The following is a 19,272-nucleotide window of genomic DNA, read 5'->3' as shown; positions in this document are numbered from 1 at the left end:
CGGCGTGTCCCGATTGCTGCTCACCTGCTTGTGCCCAGCCAGGGATGAGTGGCCACGTCACAGGGTTGGGGCCTCGACGTCGGACGCGTCACCTGCATGATTGGTTCCTACCAATTGGTTATTAATGATTCTTGTCCGCTGGGTCGGATGAGACAGGAGAACCCGTGGAAGTGAGGCGGTGCGTTTTGGATGTCGGTCGCCGCTGTTGACTTGCGTGGAAGGTCTCATGTTTAATGATTTTTTTGTGAAAAATAAATCTCAAAAGGCATTTAAATTGCATATATTTAAAATCTTATCCAATTTCTCTAATAAAATTGTTTACATTGTAACCTTAGATTTCCATTTTTTTTCACGCATCTTACAACTTTGTTTTCGGATCTATGCAGCTCGATGTACCCGTTTCTCCGGCCCATTGAGGCCCAAAGAGAAGCAAGAAGGCTTCGCAACGGGATCGGTGGTGAGGTGGGCCCTTTGGATGACCTTAGTGGGGCCCTTTGTTGTCTGCCTCGGGCCCCGCAGCCATGTGACTTTGGGCATCGTGATGGCCGGTGAGACGTGTCCTCGAATCGGAATCGCAACGCGAAGTAAAAGGAAACGTTCGGGAAACGAGAAAAGAATGCGAGGCCTGCTTCGGTGCCGACTGAAATCATGATCAGCGGGATAAAGCTACGTGGCCAACATCGAACGGCGAGAGCTCGCGGTGATGCGCTCGAAACACCAGTCTCGTCATAGAGTCGTGTCGTAGGTCGGGTCATAACGCGCCGCTGTACAAGGGTTGGAATCCCATGACGAAGACGATGGATATTAAACATGGTACATAAACGTAGAGATATTTGAAGAGGACTACTGAGCCATCGTTTCGGAGGGAGTCGGTGAGAGAGGCGAGGGAGAGTGAATGAGAGATGCCCCCGATCGCCGGTTCCTCGTCACAATCCTCCTAGCTATTGTGCTCGTGGCTCTCCCCGCTCCTCCGGCGCGCTCCCCTTCTGCTGCTCCTCCGCCTGGAAGTGGTGACCGAATCGCCGATCTCAAGGGCAAGATCGAGACCCGCGAGGTCGGTAACGGGACGATGTCCAAGGCTCGTGTCTACGCCGACGTCAACGTCCTCCGGCCCAAGGACTACTGGGATTACGAATCCCTCACCGTCCAGTGGGGGTACGCGAGATATCGAAACCCTACTCAAACCATAACCCTAATTTCTCCGTTTCTGTTTGTGTGTGATGAAAATTGTCTACAATTATTGGCGTTATACGAATTGGATATAATTTTCGATAATTGTTTTTTTTTCTTCTGTAGATTCGAGAGTTAAGCAATCGTTTCTCATGATTTGCATAATCTTACTCCATATGCTCTAGTTCGATTAATATGTAGGTTTGTTAAGGCACACAATTTTCCAATATTTGAAACATAAACTATAGCAAAAAAAAGAAAAAAAAAATCTATGTTGAAGCAACATGAAACACAAAAATTCGAACTATCGTGCAACCGAAAGAAGTCCAAGCATGGTGTAATGCGTCCATGAGACAAGTCACTGATGTTTTGTGGAACATGTGGCATCATGTGCTTGTTGGATGCACTTAGTGGATAAAGTAGCGCAAAATTGTTTGGGGGCTGAGGAGCGTGCTGATAGATTTCAAAAAGCAAGGCAAATGAAAATGGAAGAAACCTGTAAGAGTTTATGAGGTTTTGTTAATATTTCTCGACAAGGACTTAGAATGGAGTGATGGCTTGAACATCATATGTGATATATATATTTTTTTCCTGTGAATTTCTTTTCTGGAACTCTGGTATTTTGGTTATTTGTTGATGCTTCTGATAGTTGGCAGTTTTAGATTGTGGGCTTGAAATGCCTCCTTTGTCAAAGTAAAATTTTCGCTGGTTACCTATACATGCAAATTATTTTTTTGCTTTTATACCCATTATGTAAGTATCACCTTTTGATCAATGGAGCATGTGGAATAAAAAGCAGCAATCTATAAACTTTTATGAACAGAGCTATTTATATGTTGCTATATATTGGTAGGGTCATTCAAAGCAATTCAGTTCTCTGGTAACTTTTTTGGCATGTTCATGTTTCATAAACTCAGGGATCAAGATGACTATGAGGTTGTTCGAAAGGTTGGCAGAGGAAAATATAGTGAGGTATTTGAGGGCATAAATGTTTCCAACAATGAGCGTTGCATCATCAAGATCCTCAAGCCTGTGAAGAAAAAAAAGGTACTAATGCTGTTAATCTCGAAACTGTAATCACTTATGATATCCTGAGCTTATAAACTAGGCTAGTAATTCCAGCAGCTTCATGTGTGGTTTAAGTTTTGCTTGAAATGGAAGAAACAAACTTGTGAGAGTTCTAGCTGAAACTAAGGTTGATGTTGAAAAGAGCTGGATATTATTCGTTGTAGTAGAAACCAATAGGCCCTGATTAGGTCAATACAAAATTGGTTCAAATCCAACGAGATAAACAGAAGGAGATATGTCTCATTCCACTTATTTCCATTTTTCCCAGCCTCTTTTTTCTTTTTCAGTTGAAGGCTTTATAGTTAAATGCACTGTCATGAAACAACTATGAGATCACATTGCATAAGAATACATAAAAGCGGGCATATCAATTGCCTTTTACGAGTTGCCTGAATTGGTTGAAGATCTTCAAGAACATGCTGTTGAGCATGGGAGCTTAGACTAATTACATATTTTCCATGGAGTCCTGCAACAATCTTATGCAAGACTAAAGGAATCAATCAACTACACTAATTAAAGAAACAAAAAGGTCGTTGAGATGCTTAATCGATTTTCAAAATTTTTCTGAGATAATATACTCTGTGATTATAATTTTGACTTGAAAGATGCTTTCATCTGCTCCCTTGGTGCATTCCCCTTTGAATGATATGATGATCCTTGAAGATGTTGATGGAAGAATTGACTTTAGATTTGTCGAGGAATACAACTTTCCATTGAAAAAGTTATAGAATATCCTTCTTATTCATTTTTTATTACCATACTATATTGAAATTTTATTTTTGTATTCAAACTTTAGAATGTAATCTATAGTCGAAGAAAATGTTATATATGAACACCACACTTATTTAATATTCCTTTTCTTATGAACTAAATTCTATATATAGTGACCTTAGTTCTATGTATATTTTATCCAAATTTGTTTCTGAGTATCCAGAGTATTTTTTTCTACATCATGCAACATAGCAATTCATTCAGATTAGTAAAAACTAGAATTAGTAGCATCACTTTGATTTTTTTTGAGTGAGCAATATTTTTCATCTTTTTATGGAAACAATAAATATTAAAACCTTGATGAAGTACTTGATCAAGCAAGGTATTATTTAGCAGAGATAGAACTCTTCACTTTTCTGAATATAAAAAACTTTGGTTTATTGTGTTTGCTGTTGGTCAAGACATTTCAAAAGCGTTAGAAGCTGTCAATGACTTCAGTCCATGGTAGTTCCAACAGTGTAGACAATTAACTGCAACCATTCATCGTTTCATTTCCTTGAGGCAAATGTAGTAATGTTAAGTGAAGGACTACTTTTTTGGTTGTGCCCTTGTTTCTGATATTCTGTATGAGAAAATGGAAAAATGTGCATATAAGAAACTTAGTGCTTAAGTTTCTCATGTGCAGCTACCAATTCTTATTTCTTTTTGTTTATATCTCTCTAAATCAATGTTTGCTTTGAAACTATCAGCCTTAATTTTTTCGAACAAGATATTTGTTCATGTACTTATCTAATGTGTTACCATGTGCAGTTATGTCTTATACTTTTCCCTATTGTTGCAGATTAAGAGGGAGATAAAGATTCTTCAGAACCTTTGTGGCGGTCCAAATATTGTGAAATTGCTTGACATTGTCAGGGACCAGCATTCAAAAACTCCTAGCTTGATATTTGAATATGTGAACAACACAGATTTTAAAGTCCTATACCCTACATTGACTGACTATGACATTCGTTACTATATCTATGAGCTTCTTAAGGTTGTTTCCTTGTCTACTTCTCATTTTCTTTTGTGGTCCATGTTTCTGAAGTAAAAGATATAATTAAATTTAACGATACTGTTTAGTTTTGTTCTCTTGTTGTGGATATAAGTCCTTCATTTCTTGGTGCTTGATCCCCAAAATATAGCTGAAAGCCTGAACTTAATATTAATGTTTGCAACACCTATTTGTAACAATTGTTTATGCATCACAACAGTAGAGGTGATGACTTTATGCATTTGATGATGATTTCCTTATATGTAATGCATACAATGAGATTGAGTTATTTAGATTTTCTGAATTTAATTATTAAATTTGCAATGCTGATCAAATATCTGGGATTGGTTTAAATTTGACCAGCTCTATGACCTTGTCCATCCTTGTACCTGTTGTGGTGCTTTTGTTGTGACTTAAAAAAAGAGAGTGCTAGCTAGTTCTTTCCGATATTATATGCTTTATAATGGAATGTAATTGTGATATAAACATTGTCCATCTTGTAAAAAAATCAGTTCTGACTTGGTTCCCTAAGCTATTTTTTGTTGTTTAATGAGCCACACTTTCAAAGTTCTGTACATGACTTCAAGCAGATAAGCTGATCAAGGAACAATCTCGTACCAGACCTGTAGGTCCCATGCGAAACTGGTACCTACTGCTGGTACCGATGTACTGTCAATGCATCAGTATATACTGAAGAGGAAGAAGAAGGAGAAGAGCAAGGAAGATGAGGAACCAATGCACGAAGGGGAGGAGGAAGATGTAGGAAAAAGAGCAGGCAGTGGAGGAAGAGGAAGGAGGAAGAAGGAAGAAAAGGAGGTGGTGGAGGAAGAGGAGGAAGAAGGAGAAAGAGGAAGGAAGATGAGGAGGGGTGGTGGAGGAAGAGGATGAAGAGGAAGGAGGAAGTGGAAAAAAGAAGAGGATGAAGCATATCCAAGGTCAGCAGCAATGGGGGCTTATGGTGTCTTTGCATATGGAGCTGAGGGCTCACAAACTCAAGCCCTAATTTAATAGTTTTTAGGTTTTATTAGTTACGGCAGAACAGTCTGCCCGAATTGGGGGTGGTCTGTGCTCTGTTCATGCTCAGATCGATAAATACCTTGTTGTTGATTGACCATAATATGCCACATAGGCTCTTAAGAATATTTTCTCATTCTTAGAGTCAATCTTATGTTTGGTAAGAAACCCTAATTATTGATAGTTGCTAATTTTCTGTTTTTTAATTACTTCAGGCACTAGATTACTGTCATTCACAAGGTATCATGCATCGAGATGTGAAGCCTCACAATGTCATGATAGATCATGAGCTTCGGAAGCTTCGCTTGATAGATTGGGGACTTGCTGAGTTCTACCATCCAGGCAAAGAGTATAATGTTCGTGTTGCATCAAGGTTAGTCTGAGACTCTTGAGTGTCAGCATATGCATAGTGTTGATGCTGTTTGCAGTTCCTATATTGTCACTAATGACTTTTACAATTCTTCTTAACTGCAAAATTTTCACCTTCACTGTTGCTGGATGTTTTTCCATCATGACGAGGCATCTTCATTAGTTACAATTCTCATAGCAATTATTCTGGTTCTGTTAGTTAGCAGTAGTACAAACAAGTAATGGAGCTTGGTAGGCTTATGAATAGCTAACCTTAGCAATTCTTCCGAGTTTATTATTCTGCAGTAATAGAAGTGTGTCCAAGTTTAATGACTGGAAATTTTCATCTATCATGTTTTTCTCTCTTTGGATAGTTCATGGTAATAATTCATACACTTTATTCTATGGATGCTTCCTTCCTATAAATTATATAGAAATTAACAAAATTAGCCACTTCCATGCACCTAACTGAATCTGTACCTACATCTATTGACGACATTAGATATATAAGGTCCTGAGTCATGCCAAATTATATAGCGCTATCATTGAGAAGACGGAAGTTTCCAGGCAACACTCACCAGGTTGCTAAAATACTTAATTGCTTATATAGCTTTGTTGAGGAAATAAATGTCAGAAAAGCAGTTATGAATAGGTAATAGTTTACAATGTGCTTTGTGCAAATCATAGGTTCTACAAATACCAATGGTGCATGATGATGCACAAATCTGTCCTTGGCTCGGGGATACAATCGTCATGGTTTTGTCTTCTGGGGTCAACTCCAAAAGACACTTTGAGGAGTGTAGCTGGCTGTTATATGACCCTTGGTTAATTGATTCCTTACAGATGTTGAATTATGGAAATCACTAAGGCTGTTGGAGAACCCACAAGTATCCTAGACCCCTGGATGGGTCATCATCCAACTGGGGAGCCCTGGTGATGCCACAGAGTCCTACATCAATCAGGAGCAGGAGAGTTGACAACTCCTCTTTCTTGAGGTGCCTATTGGGGTGGTCCATAGAGGACAAAATTGTGTGAATTGTAGACCAAAGTGAACAAAATCTTGCGAGCTCATGGGCTTAGGCCACTAACAGATTATATAATGATGAATGTGAAAAAATATAATTTCTTGGTTTACATAAAGAGTTTCGTTGCTTGGTATTGTGGTATTATCTGAGCAATACATCAGCCAGATTGCTCTTTTGCAACTTGGGTGTCCAAGGTTCGAGGCACAAAAACTGTTCTATTATAGAGGGTAAGATTGACACTTTCAAGTTCATTCATGAACATGCACAGACCAATACATCATGTAATTTTGTTACAGAGGAGAGGCAGAAATCACACTACTTTTCTCATGTTTACTTTTCCTTAGTTAGATGTATGTTTAGGTTTTATATGAAACTTATTTTCTCAGTTATAACTTGTAAGATTATTCTCTTCATCATCCATTTTCTTACAGCATATCTTGTGACATAGGTACTTCAAGGGGCCAGAACTACTTGTTGATTTACAGGATTATGACTACTCCTTGGACATGTGGAGCCTTGGATGCATGTTTGCTGGAATGGTATATGCTTGTGTACCCTCTAGTTTGAAGTTAATCTCTTTTTGGTACTTCATATTCATTAATTAGATTAGCTATCTGGTGTTTGTTATTGTTAATTGATACTTTTGCTATTTATCATGATCTTAAGTTTGTGATCTTTTACTTGGTTGCAGATATTTCGCAAGGAACCTTTCTTTTATGGACATGACAATCATGATCAGCTGGTAAAAATTGCGAAGGTAAATATAAGTTTCGGATATGCTAATTGTTTTTCATTGTTTTAATCTAGGTGTCACCACTTGTTCCTTGATTCAGTTTTATTATTATTGACATTTGTAAATGTAGAGAATCTAAACTGTGAAAGGAGTTCAGGATGATGACTTCTCATTACTCTTTTTCCTTAATTGAGTAACTATCTGTACTGCTGCTAAATATCAGACCGATGTCATGTTTCATTTGCTTAAGCAGCTTGCACTGTCTGCTAGCATTTTGAAGCTTAATTATCTGTAAGTAATCTTGTTATGTCAACCACATTAAGAGAACTATGTGGTGGTGATTCTCTCAGGTTCTTGGAACAGATGAGTTAAATGCTTACTTGAACAAATACCGTCTAGAGCTTGATCCACAACTTGAAGCTCTTGTTGGAAGGTATATCTTGGACTCTTTTTATTTAGGTGGTTTGAGTTAGCAATGAAACTAAAGCGATGTTTCAGTTAAATGATTTATGGGGAGACACATAAATTGTCTCGCAAGACTCATTAGCAATTTTGAAGACCTATAAAACGATTGAGAATTTTTTTTCTTGCCTTATATTTTGCAGGCATAGCAGGAAACCTTGGGCTCGATTCATTAATGCAGATAACCAACATCTAGTTTCTCCAGAGGTTCTTGATTAGCACTAAAAGAATATCAGTACATGGTCATTATATTTAAATTTTAGTTCGAGTATGATATCTTTCTATGATATGCATGCAGGCAATAGATTTTCTTGATAGGCTTCTTCGCTATGACCACCAGGATAGGCTTACAGCACGAGAAGCCATGGTAACATAACATGGTTCTATTTTTAAGCATTTATTTAAAATAAATCATGCAGTAATGTTGCTTAGTCTTCATATGCTGTTGCATTTTTTTTGTTTTTTGGGACCGAGTGACGGTTCAATTTGTATACTGTTATGTACAAATTCTAGTTGTTAGCCCAACATCATTCTCGGGGTAGACAGTCATACTATTTCAAGTTGTTGTACCATATCTGTTTTGGAGTATGCATCATGGGACCTCCTAGGTTTAGCTGTTTTTTATTCCCATAACTGATTCCTAGGGTATATATATAATCTCCAGTGGGATGTATTCTTTGCTATTTCCTCTCGAGATATGTCCCCATTGTTTGGTGATAAAAATATCTTTCTTTGTTTTGTCAATGTAAAAGAAATATCTTTCTTTTACAGTAGAAAAAATGGAAAAAAAAACCTCTTACATCTTTCGAGAACCTTTAGTGATCAAATCCATTGCCACATATTAATTGGCTTGTATTAATTGGCTTTTTCTTGTTGCTGTTGGCAGGCACACCCATATTTTCTTCAAGTAAGAGCTGCAGAGAACAGCAGGACTCGCACCCAGTAATATTTGGGCCGTGTCGTGTCGCAAGTGCTGGACTGTACGAATCATGGTAGATGTAATGATTCGAGAGCACTCAGCCGGAAAGTGATGCATATTGTTGGCTAATCTTTCGGGTGATGTAGCAGATATAATCGGCTCGCAATTTGGGTTTCATCGTCCTCGTAAATAGGTGTGTGCGTAAAGCACAGAGACCGCTGTCATGGCCGTTGTGTGTGTGTGTGTGTGTTCATGTTTTTCTATGTCCGGTCGCGTGAACTGCTTGTGCTTAAAGCATGTGTTTGTCTGCTGTGTGTGTGTGTGTGTGTGATAGAGAGAGATTAAAGCATCAAACCAGGAGATGAAAAGCGAAACCCCAACCCCACCCCCTTTACACACCATGCTCCATATTTCGTCGATGGATATAACAATCAGAGGATTGTTTACAATGGTGTACATATATGGGATGAGGGTTGTTATTCGGCGATCAGGTTGGAATTGATCGCCTACGTTCTTATTATCCTAATTTAATCTGACCCACCCACATTAGGTTTTGAACAGATTTGACATCACAAAAAACAAGCCTTTTTTTTTTTTTTATGGTGTGAAAGGTTTTCATGGAAGCCTCTCCGTGTCTTCTCGATCTGATCTCACCTCCACCAAAACAGCAAGTCATTGACCAAGACCACACAGAATCTAGAAGAACCACTCCAATTAGCACGGTTGAACATTCTCCACCGTCCGATCAGAAGATTAGCAGCTTGCTCCCGTCATCAAATAGAATTGTAACTGTCCCTGATCTACCTTCAGACGTTTACTAGCAACCCTACCTGCTCTGTGATTGGCTTCTTCGTGGGGCCGTCCCTGCCCCCCCCCCCCGCTGATAATGAAGGTCGACCGGGAAGCAACAAAAACACGGGATAAAGCGGAAGATGTCCGTCCCAACGGTCAAATTTCTACTTCTCCGTCTCATTTCCATTGCGTGACCGAACCGAGGCGGCTTCGCCCTCCCACATTCCCATCCCCACATAGGTGGCCGCGTTGATCCATTCAGCAAAGCAAGTTCGAAGAAGAAGGTATAGTTCCTCTCGACAGACTCCACCCCCTGGAACTCCTTCCATTTGCGCGTTCGCAGCCCTCCTTTGACGTGTTCTGCGCCTGGCGGAGCGAATTCTTACCATCTTTTTAACCGCCACCACCACCTCTGCCTCCTCCTCCTCCTCCTACTTCCGTTTCCTTCCATCGTTTTGGTTCTTGGAATCGTCCCCCTAGCGGATATCCGAGGTTCGTCGCGTTCCTCGACGTTCTTGCCATTTAGTTGAAAATGCTATGCTTTGGTTGCTGCGGATTTCTGGGGCCTTTAATCGTTTTTCCCCGTAATCGTGAAGTATTTTCGAGTACTTGCTGGTGTTCAGGGTTATACCCCTCCGGTGAGAACTTGCTAGTCTAATCTATAGCTTACGGTAAGGTTTGCAAGTATTCCGTACTTGATTTAGGGTTTCCTTTCCAAGACCTTGAACCCTCCAAATTGTTTGATGTACTGTTGCAGGAAAAAGTGTTGGATGTGGCCTCCAATACTTTAGCTTGTTTTAATTGCTGTACTGGTTACTGTTCTCTGTCTTCTTTGTTTATATTTGCTTCTTCAACTATGTTGCCTTGTCTTACCTTGTTGATGATAAAATTCACCTTCACCTTCATGTTTATCGCGTTTGTTTGGTGATTATGTTTTCCCATCTGCATCCTTGTGTTTTTGTTTCTTGTATCTTTGTTCATGGTCCGACGGCAGAAGTAATTAATTTCTTTAGCGATAGGTTCCATTGTCAAGCTTGTGATACTGCTACTGTCGAAATCTCTGTCATCTTCAATCAATTACTGATTTCACATCAAGATGAGCACGTGGAAGACTCCTCCATCAGGCAATCAGCAACAACATGCCAAACCTGGATTTTCTGGCTCCAACCCTTTTGATTCTGTTCCTGACTCCGATCGGTTTGGTGATAGCAAAGACAAAGGAAGTGGGACAACTTCCCCACAAGTCCTGCATTCGGGATTTTCTACTGCAAAAGCTAGATACAAGAATGATTTTCGTGATTCAGGGGGTATCGAGAACCAATCAGTTCAGGAACTGCAAAACTATTCTGCGTACAAGGCTGAGGAGACTACCATTAAGCTGAATGGCTGCCTTAAAATTGCTGAAGAAATTAGAGAAGGCGCTTCAAATACTCTTGTCACCTTGCATCAACAAGGTGAACAAATTACTAGGACTCATCAAGCTGTTGCGGACATTGAGCCGGACCTTAGTAGGGTATGCTTCCTTTTGCCAAATTAGTGAACACTGTTTTATTTAAGCATGGTAGTTTTGCGGAAAACATTGGAGAATTTTTAGGAACAAATCATTTGGTATTTGCTTGTCAGATTACTTGTTTCTAGAAACCAGTCTCGCCACAGTTTGAATTCTTTAGGTATCCTAATCTTCACCTAATGTCTTATCGGCGGATGTCCTTTCTGATTAATTTGTACATGTTCATTCAGGGTGAAAAACTTTTGGGAAGTCTCGGTGGATTGTTTTCCAAGAAATGGAAGCCAAAGAAAACACACAAAATAAAGGGACCTCTTTCGATTAAAGGTAAGTTAAAATAATTTGTGGGACATTTTTCTATATATTTAATTCTGATCTCATTTCTTATCAACATGTCGATAGATGATTCTTCTGAAAGGAGTAGGCACCTGGAGCAAAGGCAGAGGTTGGGATTGGCAGCTCCTCTGCCTCGGTCAGAACCTCAACATTTTTCTGAACCAGCATCTGCCCTCCAGAAAGTCGAGGTACATGTTGATGCTTATCCCTTAGAACTTAAACAGTCTATTTTGTTTAACTGTAATTTAATTTCTCTATTTTACTGGCTTCTGCAACAGATTGAGAAGGCAAAGCAAGACGATGTCCTTTCTGATCTGAGCAATTTGTTAGGTGAGCTGAAAAATATGGCTATCGACATGGGCTCTGAGTTTGAGAAGTAAGTTGTGACCTTTTCTATTCATGAATATTTCTGAAATTTGGCATCTTCCAAGGCCTTGAATTTTCTATAAGTTGTATCTGCTGTGCTAGGCCTTCACATGTTATCAAAACTATCATCATCAAGACAATTCCAACCTCAATGACAAGGAGAACCTTCTCCTCTCTTGTAGGACATTAGCTGGTAATAGAGTAGTTCATGCAAAAAGCAAACCATATTTCAAATAGGGCAGTGTGCAAACACAGATGAATACTTCTTTGATCATTCTCCTTTCAAATGGAAATATCAGCAACTACAAAAAACATTTTAGGTTTCCTTCTGAAATTTGCAAGTTTGATGCATGCAGAGACCTCGACAGAAATGACTGTCGATTTTTGTTTGTGGTGCTTTAACCTTTTTTTCTTCCTATACTTATCTCATATGACCTATAAATTAGTTGCATTAGCTGGTAATAGAGTAATTCACGCAAAAAGCAAACCATATTTCAAATAGGGCAGTGTGAGAACACAGATGAATACTTCTTTGATCATTCTCCTTTCAAATGGAAATATCAGCATCTACAAGAAACATTTTAGGTTTCCTTCTGAAATTTGGAAGTTTGATGCATGCAGAGACCTCGACAGAAATGATTGTCGATTTTTGTTTGTGGTGCTTTAACCTTTTTTTCTTCATATACTTGTCTCATATGACCTATAAATTAGTTGTATTAGCTGGTAATAGAGTAATTCACGCAAAAAGCAAAACATATTTCAAATAAAGCATTGTGCAAACACAGATGAATACTTCTTTGATCATTCTCCTTTCAAATGGAAATATCAGCATCTACCAGAAACATTTTCGGTTTCCTTCTGAAATTTGTAAGTTTGATGCATGCAGAGACCTCGACAGAAGTAATCGTCGACTCTTGTTCGTGGTGTTTTAACCTTTTTTCCTTCATATACTTACCTCATGTGACCTATAAATTAGTTGCCTTCTAAGCACGTCCATGAATGCAGTATATATGCATCTCACCGAAGATGCCTATTGTTCGTGATGGCCACAAAATCTTTCTATTTTCTGGTTTTAAAGAATCATACATATCAAAAACTTCATATCAAATTTAAGTTACACGTTCTGAGTTCTTTACAAAAATAAAGAGTTATGTGGTTGATAGCATTATCAACACTACATTCTTCTTTTTCTTTGGGTAATTGCAGGCAGAATGTAGCTTTGGACCGGGCGCAGGATGACGTGGATGAGATGAATACCAGAGTTCACGGAGCAAACCTTCGTGGCCGTCGACTTCTTAGAAAATAGATCTTATTTTTTTAGTGAAACAATTTGGGTTTGAATGCATGATACCTGTTTTAGTGAAACATTTATGCTACTGTATTATAAATCTGAAGTGCTCAGATGCACTAGTAAATTCCTTTTTTGTTTTTTATATATGTATTTTTGAATGCACAAGAGGATACGTATTATTTCTATTACAGAGATTTTTTTCTTGTTTGTTGTGCGAATACTCTGTGCTGAATCATAAACAAAAGCTTGATATATTAGATCGCACAAATCAGATTTTAGTGTATTTTCATCCTTTAATTCTAAGACTTTAGTATCATCTGTCAAAATCTTTACCTAATTTTTAGATTACAAGTGGGAGATACTAAATTGACTTGAACAGATAGATGAACAAGATAAATAGGATAATTTTTTTTACTATAAAATAAAATTTTATCTTGGTATATGTAAGTATAATTTTTTTAAATATTATATATTAAATTTATGATTCAATCGTTTGATTTCCTATTATTACTAGTAAATTATATATATATATATATATATATATATGTATATATGCATATATGTACATATATATATATGTATATGTATAAATATATATATAAATATACATATATACATATGTAAATATATGTATATATATGTATGTATGTATGTATATGTATATATACATATACATATACATATGCATGCATATATATATATATATATATATATATATATGTATGTATGTATATTTATATATATGTATCGCTTTCACTTTCTCCTCGCACGCAGCCACCTGACATCGCCCTCTTCTCCATCCATCTGAGCCCGATGCCTTCCCCTCACCACCTCCGCCACCACCACAACCACAGCCCAACAGATCAGCGCTGTTGCTGCTGTTCTTGTTGCTGTTACAGCACCTGCTGCTCGCCCCACAACCCTTCTCCACCACCGTCTCTCACCACATCTGATCACCTCCTCCAAGCCCTCGCCACCCAACTCCTCCTCCAATCCGAATCCGAATCCCCTCCCCTTCTTGACTCCCATCAACCCCTACTCAAACCCCAGCAAGCCCCACCCCCACTTCATCCCCTTTTCCAAGATCACCAACATGGTCGTGCTTACCACCAGCACCATCCTCCTCCTCAGCAGCTCTATCAGCATCAAGCTTATCCTCTCATTCATTCGCTCCTCCGCCGTGTTTCCGCCCTCGAGTCCTCTTTCCCCCATCTCGCCTCCTCCGCTTCACCTCCGCCTTCTCCTCTTACAAACCATCAACAGAGAAGACCAGTAACACCACCACCGCCACCGCCACCGCCACCGCCAACTTATTCTTATTCTTCTTCTGCTCCATCGCTTCGAGACTTGGCAGCGCGGAAAATCCAAGCCTCGTTCCGCCGCTTACTTCTTCGGAGATCCCAGACGCTCCGCCACCTCAAGGACCTCGCCGCCATGAAATCCCACGTTGCGGCGCTTAGAACCGCGCTTTCGGACAAGGCCCACGCCGACCCCAGAGCCCTCTCCGAGAGAGCCATGGATCTGCTTCTCCGATTGGATGCCGTCCAGGTGAGGTTGAGGAAAGGTTGTTCTCTTCTTGGGGTTTCTTCTCTCTGTTGCTGCGCTGATGGCTTTCCCCTTGGACCTATTTGCTTGGCTTGCAGAGCAGCGGCCCGATCGTTCGAGAAGGGAAGCGGTCGATCAGCAGGGAACTGGCCCGGATACTGGAGTTCATTGATAAGGTGTTGGTCAAAGAGCACCAGCTGTCTCTCGACGCGATTGAGATCGCCGGGAACGGTGGACAGGAAAGATCTTTTGTGGAGGATGGAAGGACTGAAAGTGAAGGAGCTGAGGAAGTTATGAGGGTTGCCAAAAAAGTGAGCTTTTTAGAAGATGGGAAGAGATCAAGGGTTTCTTTTAGCGGCTGCAACCAGTTTGTGGAGGAACTCAGCAATGCCGGTTATCAAAATGGTCAGGTGAAGAGCTTAGGTGGGAAAGCTGCAAGGAACGGGGCAAGAGATCGTATGGGATCAGAAAGGTTTTATGAGATCAGTGAAGATGAGAAGAGCTCTGAGGGTTCTGTAGAGAACAGTAGCAGAGTTGAGAAGTTCCTGAGTCGGAATGGCAGGTTGGGACTCTCTGCTCCCTTGCCTGTGCAAATGGAGCCTAGGAGAATGTAATTCAAGGGATTAGAAGGAACAAGTGAATGCATCAAAACTGATGTCATTTCAAAATGCATCAAGAGTTCATCTATTTGCCTTCTAGGAGTGACAAAGTTATCAGTCCTTTGCCTTTCGGCAGTTGGATGAGAAGAGCTGCCTCTGTTTGGTACGTCCTTTTTAATTTTGTTGTGCTATGTTTTCTGTACTGTAGGATGCGTAGAATGATTGTCATACTGCTATTAATTTGGACTAGTTATTTAGTGGTGTGAAGATTAACATGCTTCTGATTATCTAATTTCTTGGATAGGATCTGCTTGTTTATCAGGGTTATCATTTTCTTCTTGTCATTACATTCATGTTGGCCACAGCTATCTCATCCTGGTAATTATCACAATGATTTAACGCCAGAATCAAATTGTAGTGAATTTATGTTTATAGTGACACTGGGTACTTATTGAAGAGACTGGAGACATACGGGCATCCGATTGTTCTATTATGAAATAAATGCTAGCTATGAGAAGCGATACATCGGTGGGGCACATGAATTCCGCGCGGAGCATTTAAAGTCAAACAAGTCTACCTTTAATAGTCTGAAGAAAATCAATTGTTTCATTTAGTAGCACAACTCTCTACTTTTGGCAGAAAAAACACATAAACTCAACAGTTTAGGGAAAAATCATAACCAACATACTATTAAGCTGGATATCCCGAATCTACTGGCATAACATTTAGGTCTTCTATGCTTGTCTGTTCATGAGGAACAATTTCTACTCAGCACCAGTCAAAATATGATGTCCAGCCATGCAACTGAAAACTCTAGAATGGGGAAGCATTTCCAATAACTTATCTTTCAGTTAGCCGATCACGTACAAAAAATTAAATTACTGCACTCAGAGAAATTTTCTCTATTATCTGCTTACTACTGGAAATATCTTATATTTCCAACTTCCAAGTGGACTGAATTGTTTGGAGTACTGTACTTGACAAATTTATGAAGTCTTTCTTTTCCAATTCCCATATTCTGACCACTTGAACTGATTATGTCAGTACAAACTTCACATTGCCACATGAATATATACCTGGACTGATTAAAGTGGAGTAATAGCAGCCAAATACAAGTAAATGTGTGAATCTGTAAGGCTAGTTAATGATGCTAACACTAGACCTTGTACATTATATTAGTATGAACCTGATGCTCCTAGAGGTGGGTTTTCCTCATAATGATAATTGTAGGGTAGTAAATTGAGATTGCGAGGCGTAAAAGACAGATTTCAGAGGACTAGAAGTTAAAAGAGTATCTGATAACAAGAGGATAATCAGTCAAACCATAATTTTCATTAAGAAAGCACCGTTTCTCAACACATCCTCAAAGACTCCTATCTGTAAAATATTGTGCTAACAAGAAGGATTCTTTATAAGAAAATTAATATTGCAATCAACTGATTTTGTTTCCTTTTGTATATTTCCATCCTTTCCCATTTATAATCTTTAAATTCTGTCATATCAAAGCTGACTTTCCAACATATTCCTACCAGTTTTTTGCTGATCTATAAAATTTGTCTAGGATTGGGAAGCTTGGCAAACAGGGCAAAACAGAGTAGAATGTGAGGCAGCTATAGAAATTTAAACACAATTTGATAAAGTAGAATGTTAAGCAGCTGATCTTAGAAGGCAGAAGGTTTGTGCCTCGTGACCTTCCAAGTCTATAATGAGTTGATGTTAGGAGCTTTCTATAAAGATGGTAGAAGATAAGCTGTCCTCATTTGATAGGTTAAAGTTGTTTCCATCGGAATCTCACTAGCAACATAAATGCTGCCCTCTACTATTGCAATTATGCTAATTACAACAGTCTTTCATGTAGGTCAATATGCTAATTTTGCATGACTAACACCAAATGCTCTTATATGTTACTCTCGAACCAAACCTGAGAGTTAAAAACCAGGAAACAACAGATGTTTGTCATGCTGTTTCTGTCAGCCATGCAAGATTAGCATGATTTGACTAATCATTTTATTTTTACCTATATATATATATATATATATATATATATATATATATATATATATATATATATATATATATATATTCATGGTTGCAATGATATGAGACACAAACCATAACCTGAATCCCCACCTTTAGGGAGCCATCCTCCCAAACACAACAAAGTGACCCCATGACTTCACAACCCACCAAGCTCATGGCATGAGCTTTATGATCAAGTACAAGTGATCACAGAGGTGATTCCACCCTCCTGTAGTGCCCAACACAGACTTTGGTGTCATTCTTGAGTGGGACTGTTATAAATGGCAAGGCCCCATGCGTTGGTATTTTTGGGACCCTGGCATTAATTTGAAAGCTCATCTGCTCATGGGTCTCTTGTTATTGCTTTTAAGATCCACCACCCCCCTCTCTTCTCTTCATTTCCCTTCCTCTCTTGGAGCTCTCCAACTCTTCCCTCAATGGAATATGGTCATTGAGAGCCATGAAGTGTTCTTTCTTCTCTTCTGCAACTCCTCAGGCCCTTATGTTTGTTGCCATCTTCCTCTCTTTGATAACATGGGCACCTTCAGATGAATCCTTGTCGGTCCATCTTCGTGGTTGCCATCGCTACCCTCACCACTACCAATACCATCACCGTGCAGAGAGCTCCTGGTGGTCTCATGGGCCACCTGTGCGGTGCCACCAATTCCCACTAGGCGAGCTTCAGCCTCCTCCACAGCCGCCCTCTTCCTGGGAGGAGATAGATCCTAGATATGGAGTCCAGAAGCGGCTCATCCCGACTGGTCCAAACCCCCTCCACAACTGAAGAGAAGCGGCAGAAACTAGCTCATGGATACTCCTTGCTGCAATAGTCCTTTTGTTGCAGGTATAGTAAGTTTGGCAGGCACTTTCATCCTCTCTTGTTCTTTCTTTCCCAATTTCTTGAGGTGTTTTCTTGGAGCACATGGTCTTCCTTGTTGCTCATCACGTTGTATCCTTGGTGAAAGAAATCACAATGGGGGATGTCATTTTAAACTAATAATATTGTCCAAATCTCTCTCTCTCTCTCTCTCTCTCTTCCTCCTTGTGTGGGTTAAAGTTTTGTTACATTTATATTGGTCTCGATCTATACATATTTTCTGTAACTTATTTGAATGATTGAGGCCAAGCGCTTACTAAATGGGATGACGGTAGGCATGCATCTCCGTTTACAATTGCATTATTCTTGTGGTGTGCGTTGGTGATGGTTACAAGCATTTATAACACGCTGTTCTTTCCTTCTCATTCATTTATGGGGCTCTGCTGCGTAGTTGGATGGATGTTGATTGCTCTTTGGTTTCTTGTTGGCTTTCACTACTGGTTATTTGTGGAACTAACCATTTCATCCTTAAAGAAAGCTTGAGAGGTGATTGCACTGTCCTTGAATGGATTTCTGAGACCGATGTTATGGATCCTACTAACCATTTCATCCTTTAAGAAAGCTTGGGAGGGTGATTGCACTGTAAAATGGATTTCTGAGACTGATGTTATGGATCCTCATTTGATCTCATTCGAGGAGTTTTGTCAGACAGATCCAAAAGATCAACATCCACAGTGTTCCACTCCATTCCATCATCAACTGATCCAGTGAGCTTTTGCAGAGTCAACAAAGATGAGGGGGTCTGAACAAAACAATCAGCTTCTTAATTGTCAGTCACACTACTACCAATTGCTTAAAAGTAATCAAATGGGTAAGAAAATTATAAAATGTTCATCAATATGTGGTTGTGGTTGGTTGATCCAACACTCTTTTTTCTTTCTCATAAAAAAAAATAAAGTTACATGATTTCCTCTCATATCAAATATCTTTGTTATCTACATGATTGAACAATTTTTCATTATATCTTTGATGAAGCACAATTTTTATTTGGGATGTAACAGAGATATACAACATATATTCTTGTTTGAAGACAAATATATTTGAACTTATTGCAATAACATCATGTTTATTTATAACTATATATGTATATATTTGTAAGAATTCGCTTACACCTATCAATTAACTCAATCGAAAAAAATCTTTGAATCGTTAGTAACATAAGCTTCCTCCCTCCCATTTATTCTTGTTCAGAAAAAAAAAATATGGTTGATGTCTCGATTAGTTCGACATGGTTTGGACTCGAATATGCATGATGAATGAGAAGAAAACTTTCAATTGTTTGCTTCGAACTTTCGTAGATGGATGGATGGTGATTTGGGTCTCACGCGACAGGTAGTAGGTGGATGGATGGAGATTAACCTAGATCTTGTGTCGAATGATTGATAGATGACGACGATGGTGTATTACCTATCATTGCCCAACTAGTTTTCCTCTAAGTTGAACATATGTTAATTGTG

General features: G+C 39.2%; 3 protein-coding genes across 5 annotated transcripts; all 3 read left to right on the top strand.

The window, feature by feature from the left end:
- Window positions 1–781: 781 nt before the first annotated feature.
- On the top strand, window positions 782–8,795 carry LOC103983600 (casein kinase II subunit alpha-2). The gene is made up of 10 exons (XM_009400838.3): window positions 782–1,155; window positions 2,088–2,217; window positions 3,791–3,985; window positions 5,212–5,369; window positions 6,818–6,908; window positions 7,061–7,126; window positions 7,453–7,535; window positions 7,708–7,771; window positions 7,863–7,931; window positions 8,451–8,795. The coding sequence occupies exons 1-10, from the start codon at window positions 896–898 to the stop codon at window positions 8,508–8,510; spliced, it is 1,176 nt and encodes a 391-aa protein (XP_009399113.2). The 5' UTR covers window positions 782–895; the 3' UTR covers window positions 8,511–8,795.
- Window positions 8,796–9,415: 620 nt separating this feature from the next.
- LOC103983601 (SNAP25 homologous protein SNAP33) lies at window positions 9,416–12,993 on the top strand. 3 transcript variants are annotated; one of them, XM_009400841.3, is made up of 6 exons: window positions 9,416–9,559; window positions 10,295–10,788; window positions 11,016–11,109; window positions 11,185–11,306; window positions 11,397–11,494; window positions 12,691–12,993. In XM_009400841.3, the coding sequence occupies exons 2-6, from the start codon at window positions 10,372–10,374 to the stop codon at window positions 12,788–12,790; spliced, it is 831 nt and encodes a 276-aa protein (XP_009399116.2). In that variant the 5' UTR covers window positions 9,416–9,559; window positions 10,295–10,371; the 3' UTR covers window positions 12,791–12,993. The 3 variants fall into 3 exon arrangements, with proteins under 3 accessions (XP_009399116.2, XP_009399114.2, XP_065008429.1); XM_009400839.3 differs by lacking the exon at window positions 9,416–9,559 and adding an exon at window positions 9,566–9,767; XM_065152357.1 differs by lacking the exon at window positions 9,416–9,559 and adding an exon at window positions 9,566–9,946.
- A 539-nt stretch (window positions 12,994–13,532) lies between these two features.
- LOC135639019 (formin-like protein 13) lies at window positions 13,533–18,051 on the top strand. Its single transcript, XM_065152709.1, has 2 exons — window positions 13,533–14,323; window positions 14,419–18,051. The coding sequence occupies exons 1-2, from the start codon at window positions 13,589–13,591 to the stop codon at window positions 14,932–14,934; spliced, it is 1,251 nt and encodes a 416-aa protein (XP_065008781.1). The 5' UTR covers window positions 13,533–13,588; the 3' UTR covers window positions 14,935–18,051.
- The last annotated feature ends 1,221 nt before the right edge of the window (window positions 18,052–19,272 follow it).

The sequence above is a fragment of the Musa acuminata genome, chromosome BXJ3-5 (assembly GCF_036884655.1).
Source record: "Musa acuminata AAA Group cultivar baxijiao chromosome BXJ3-5, Cavendish_Baxijiao_AAA, whole genome shotgun sequence".
NCBI lineage: Eukaryota > Viridiplantae > Streptophyta > Magnoliopsida > Zingiberales > Musaceae > Musa > Musa acuminata.
The sequence above is the reverse complement of the archived record's forward strand: the minus strand, read 5'-3'. Positions and strand labels throughout refer to the sequence as shown.

Excerpts from the sequence above, each read along its gene's own strand:
- LOC135639019 (XM_065152709.1), top strand. The coding sequence starts at position 13,589 with ATGCCTTCCCCTCACCACCTCCGCCACCACCACAACCACAGCCCAACA. Across the intron at positions 14,324-14,418 it reads TCCGATTGGATGCCGTCCAG|AGCAGCGGCCCGATCGTTCG; the intron begins GTGAGGTTGAGG and ends CTTGGCTTGCAG.
- LOC103983600 (XM_009400838.3), top strand. The coding sequence starts at position 896 with ATGAGAGATGCCCCCGATCGCCGGTTCCTCGTCACAATCCTCCTAGCT. Across the intron at positions 7,536-7,707 it reads CTTGAAGCTCTTGTTGGAAG|GCATAGCAGGAAACCTTGGG; the intron begins GTATATCTTGGA and ends TATATTTTGCAG. Across the intron at positions 7,772-7,862 it reads AACATCTAGTTTCTCCAGAG|GCAATAGATTTTCTTGATAG; the intron begins GTTCTTGATTAG and ends ATATGCATGCAG.
- LOC103983601 (XM_009400841.3), top strand. The coding sequence starts at position 10,372 with ATGAGCACGTGGAAGACTCCTCCATCAGGCAATCAGCAACAACATGCC. Across the intron at positions 11,110-11,184 it reads GGGACCTCTTTCGATTAAAG|ATGATTCTTCTGAAAGGAGT; the intron begins GTAAGTTAAAAT and ends ACATGTCGATAG. Across the intron at positions 11,307-11,396 it reads CTGCCCTCCAGAAAGTCGAG|ATTGAGAAGGCAAAGCAAGA; the intron begins GTACATGTTGAT and ends CTTCTGCAACAG.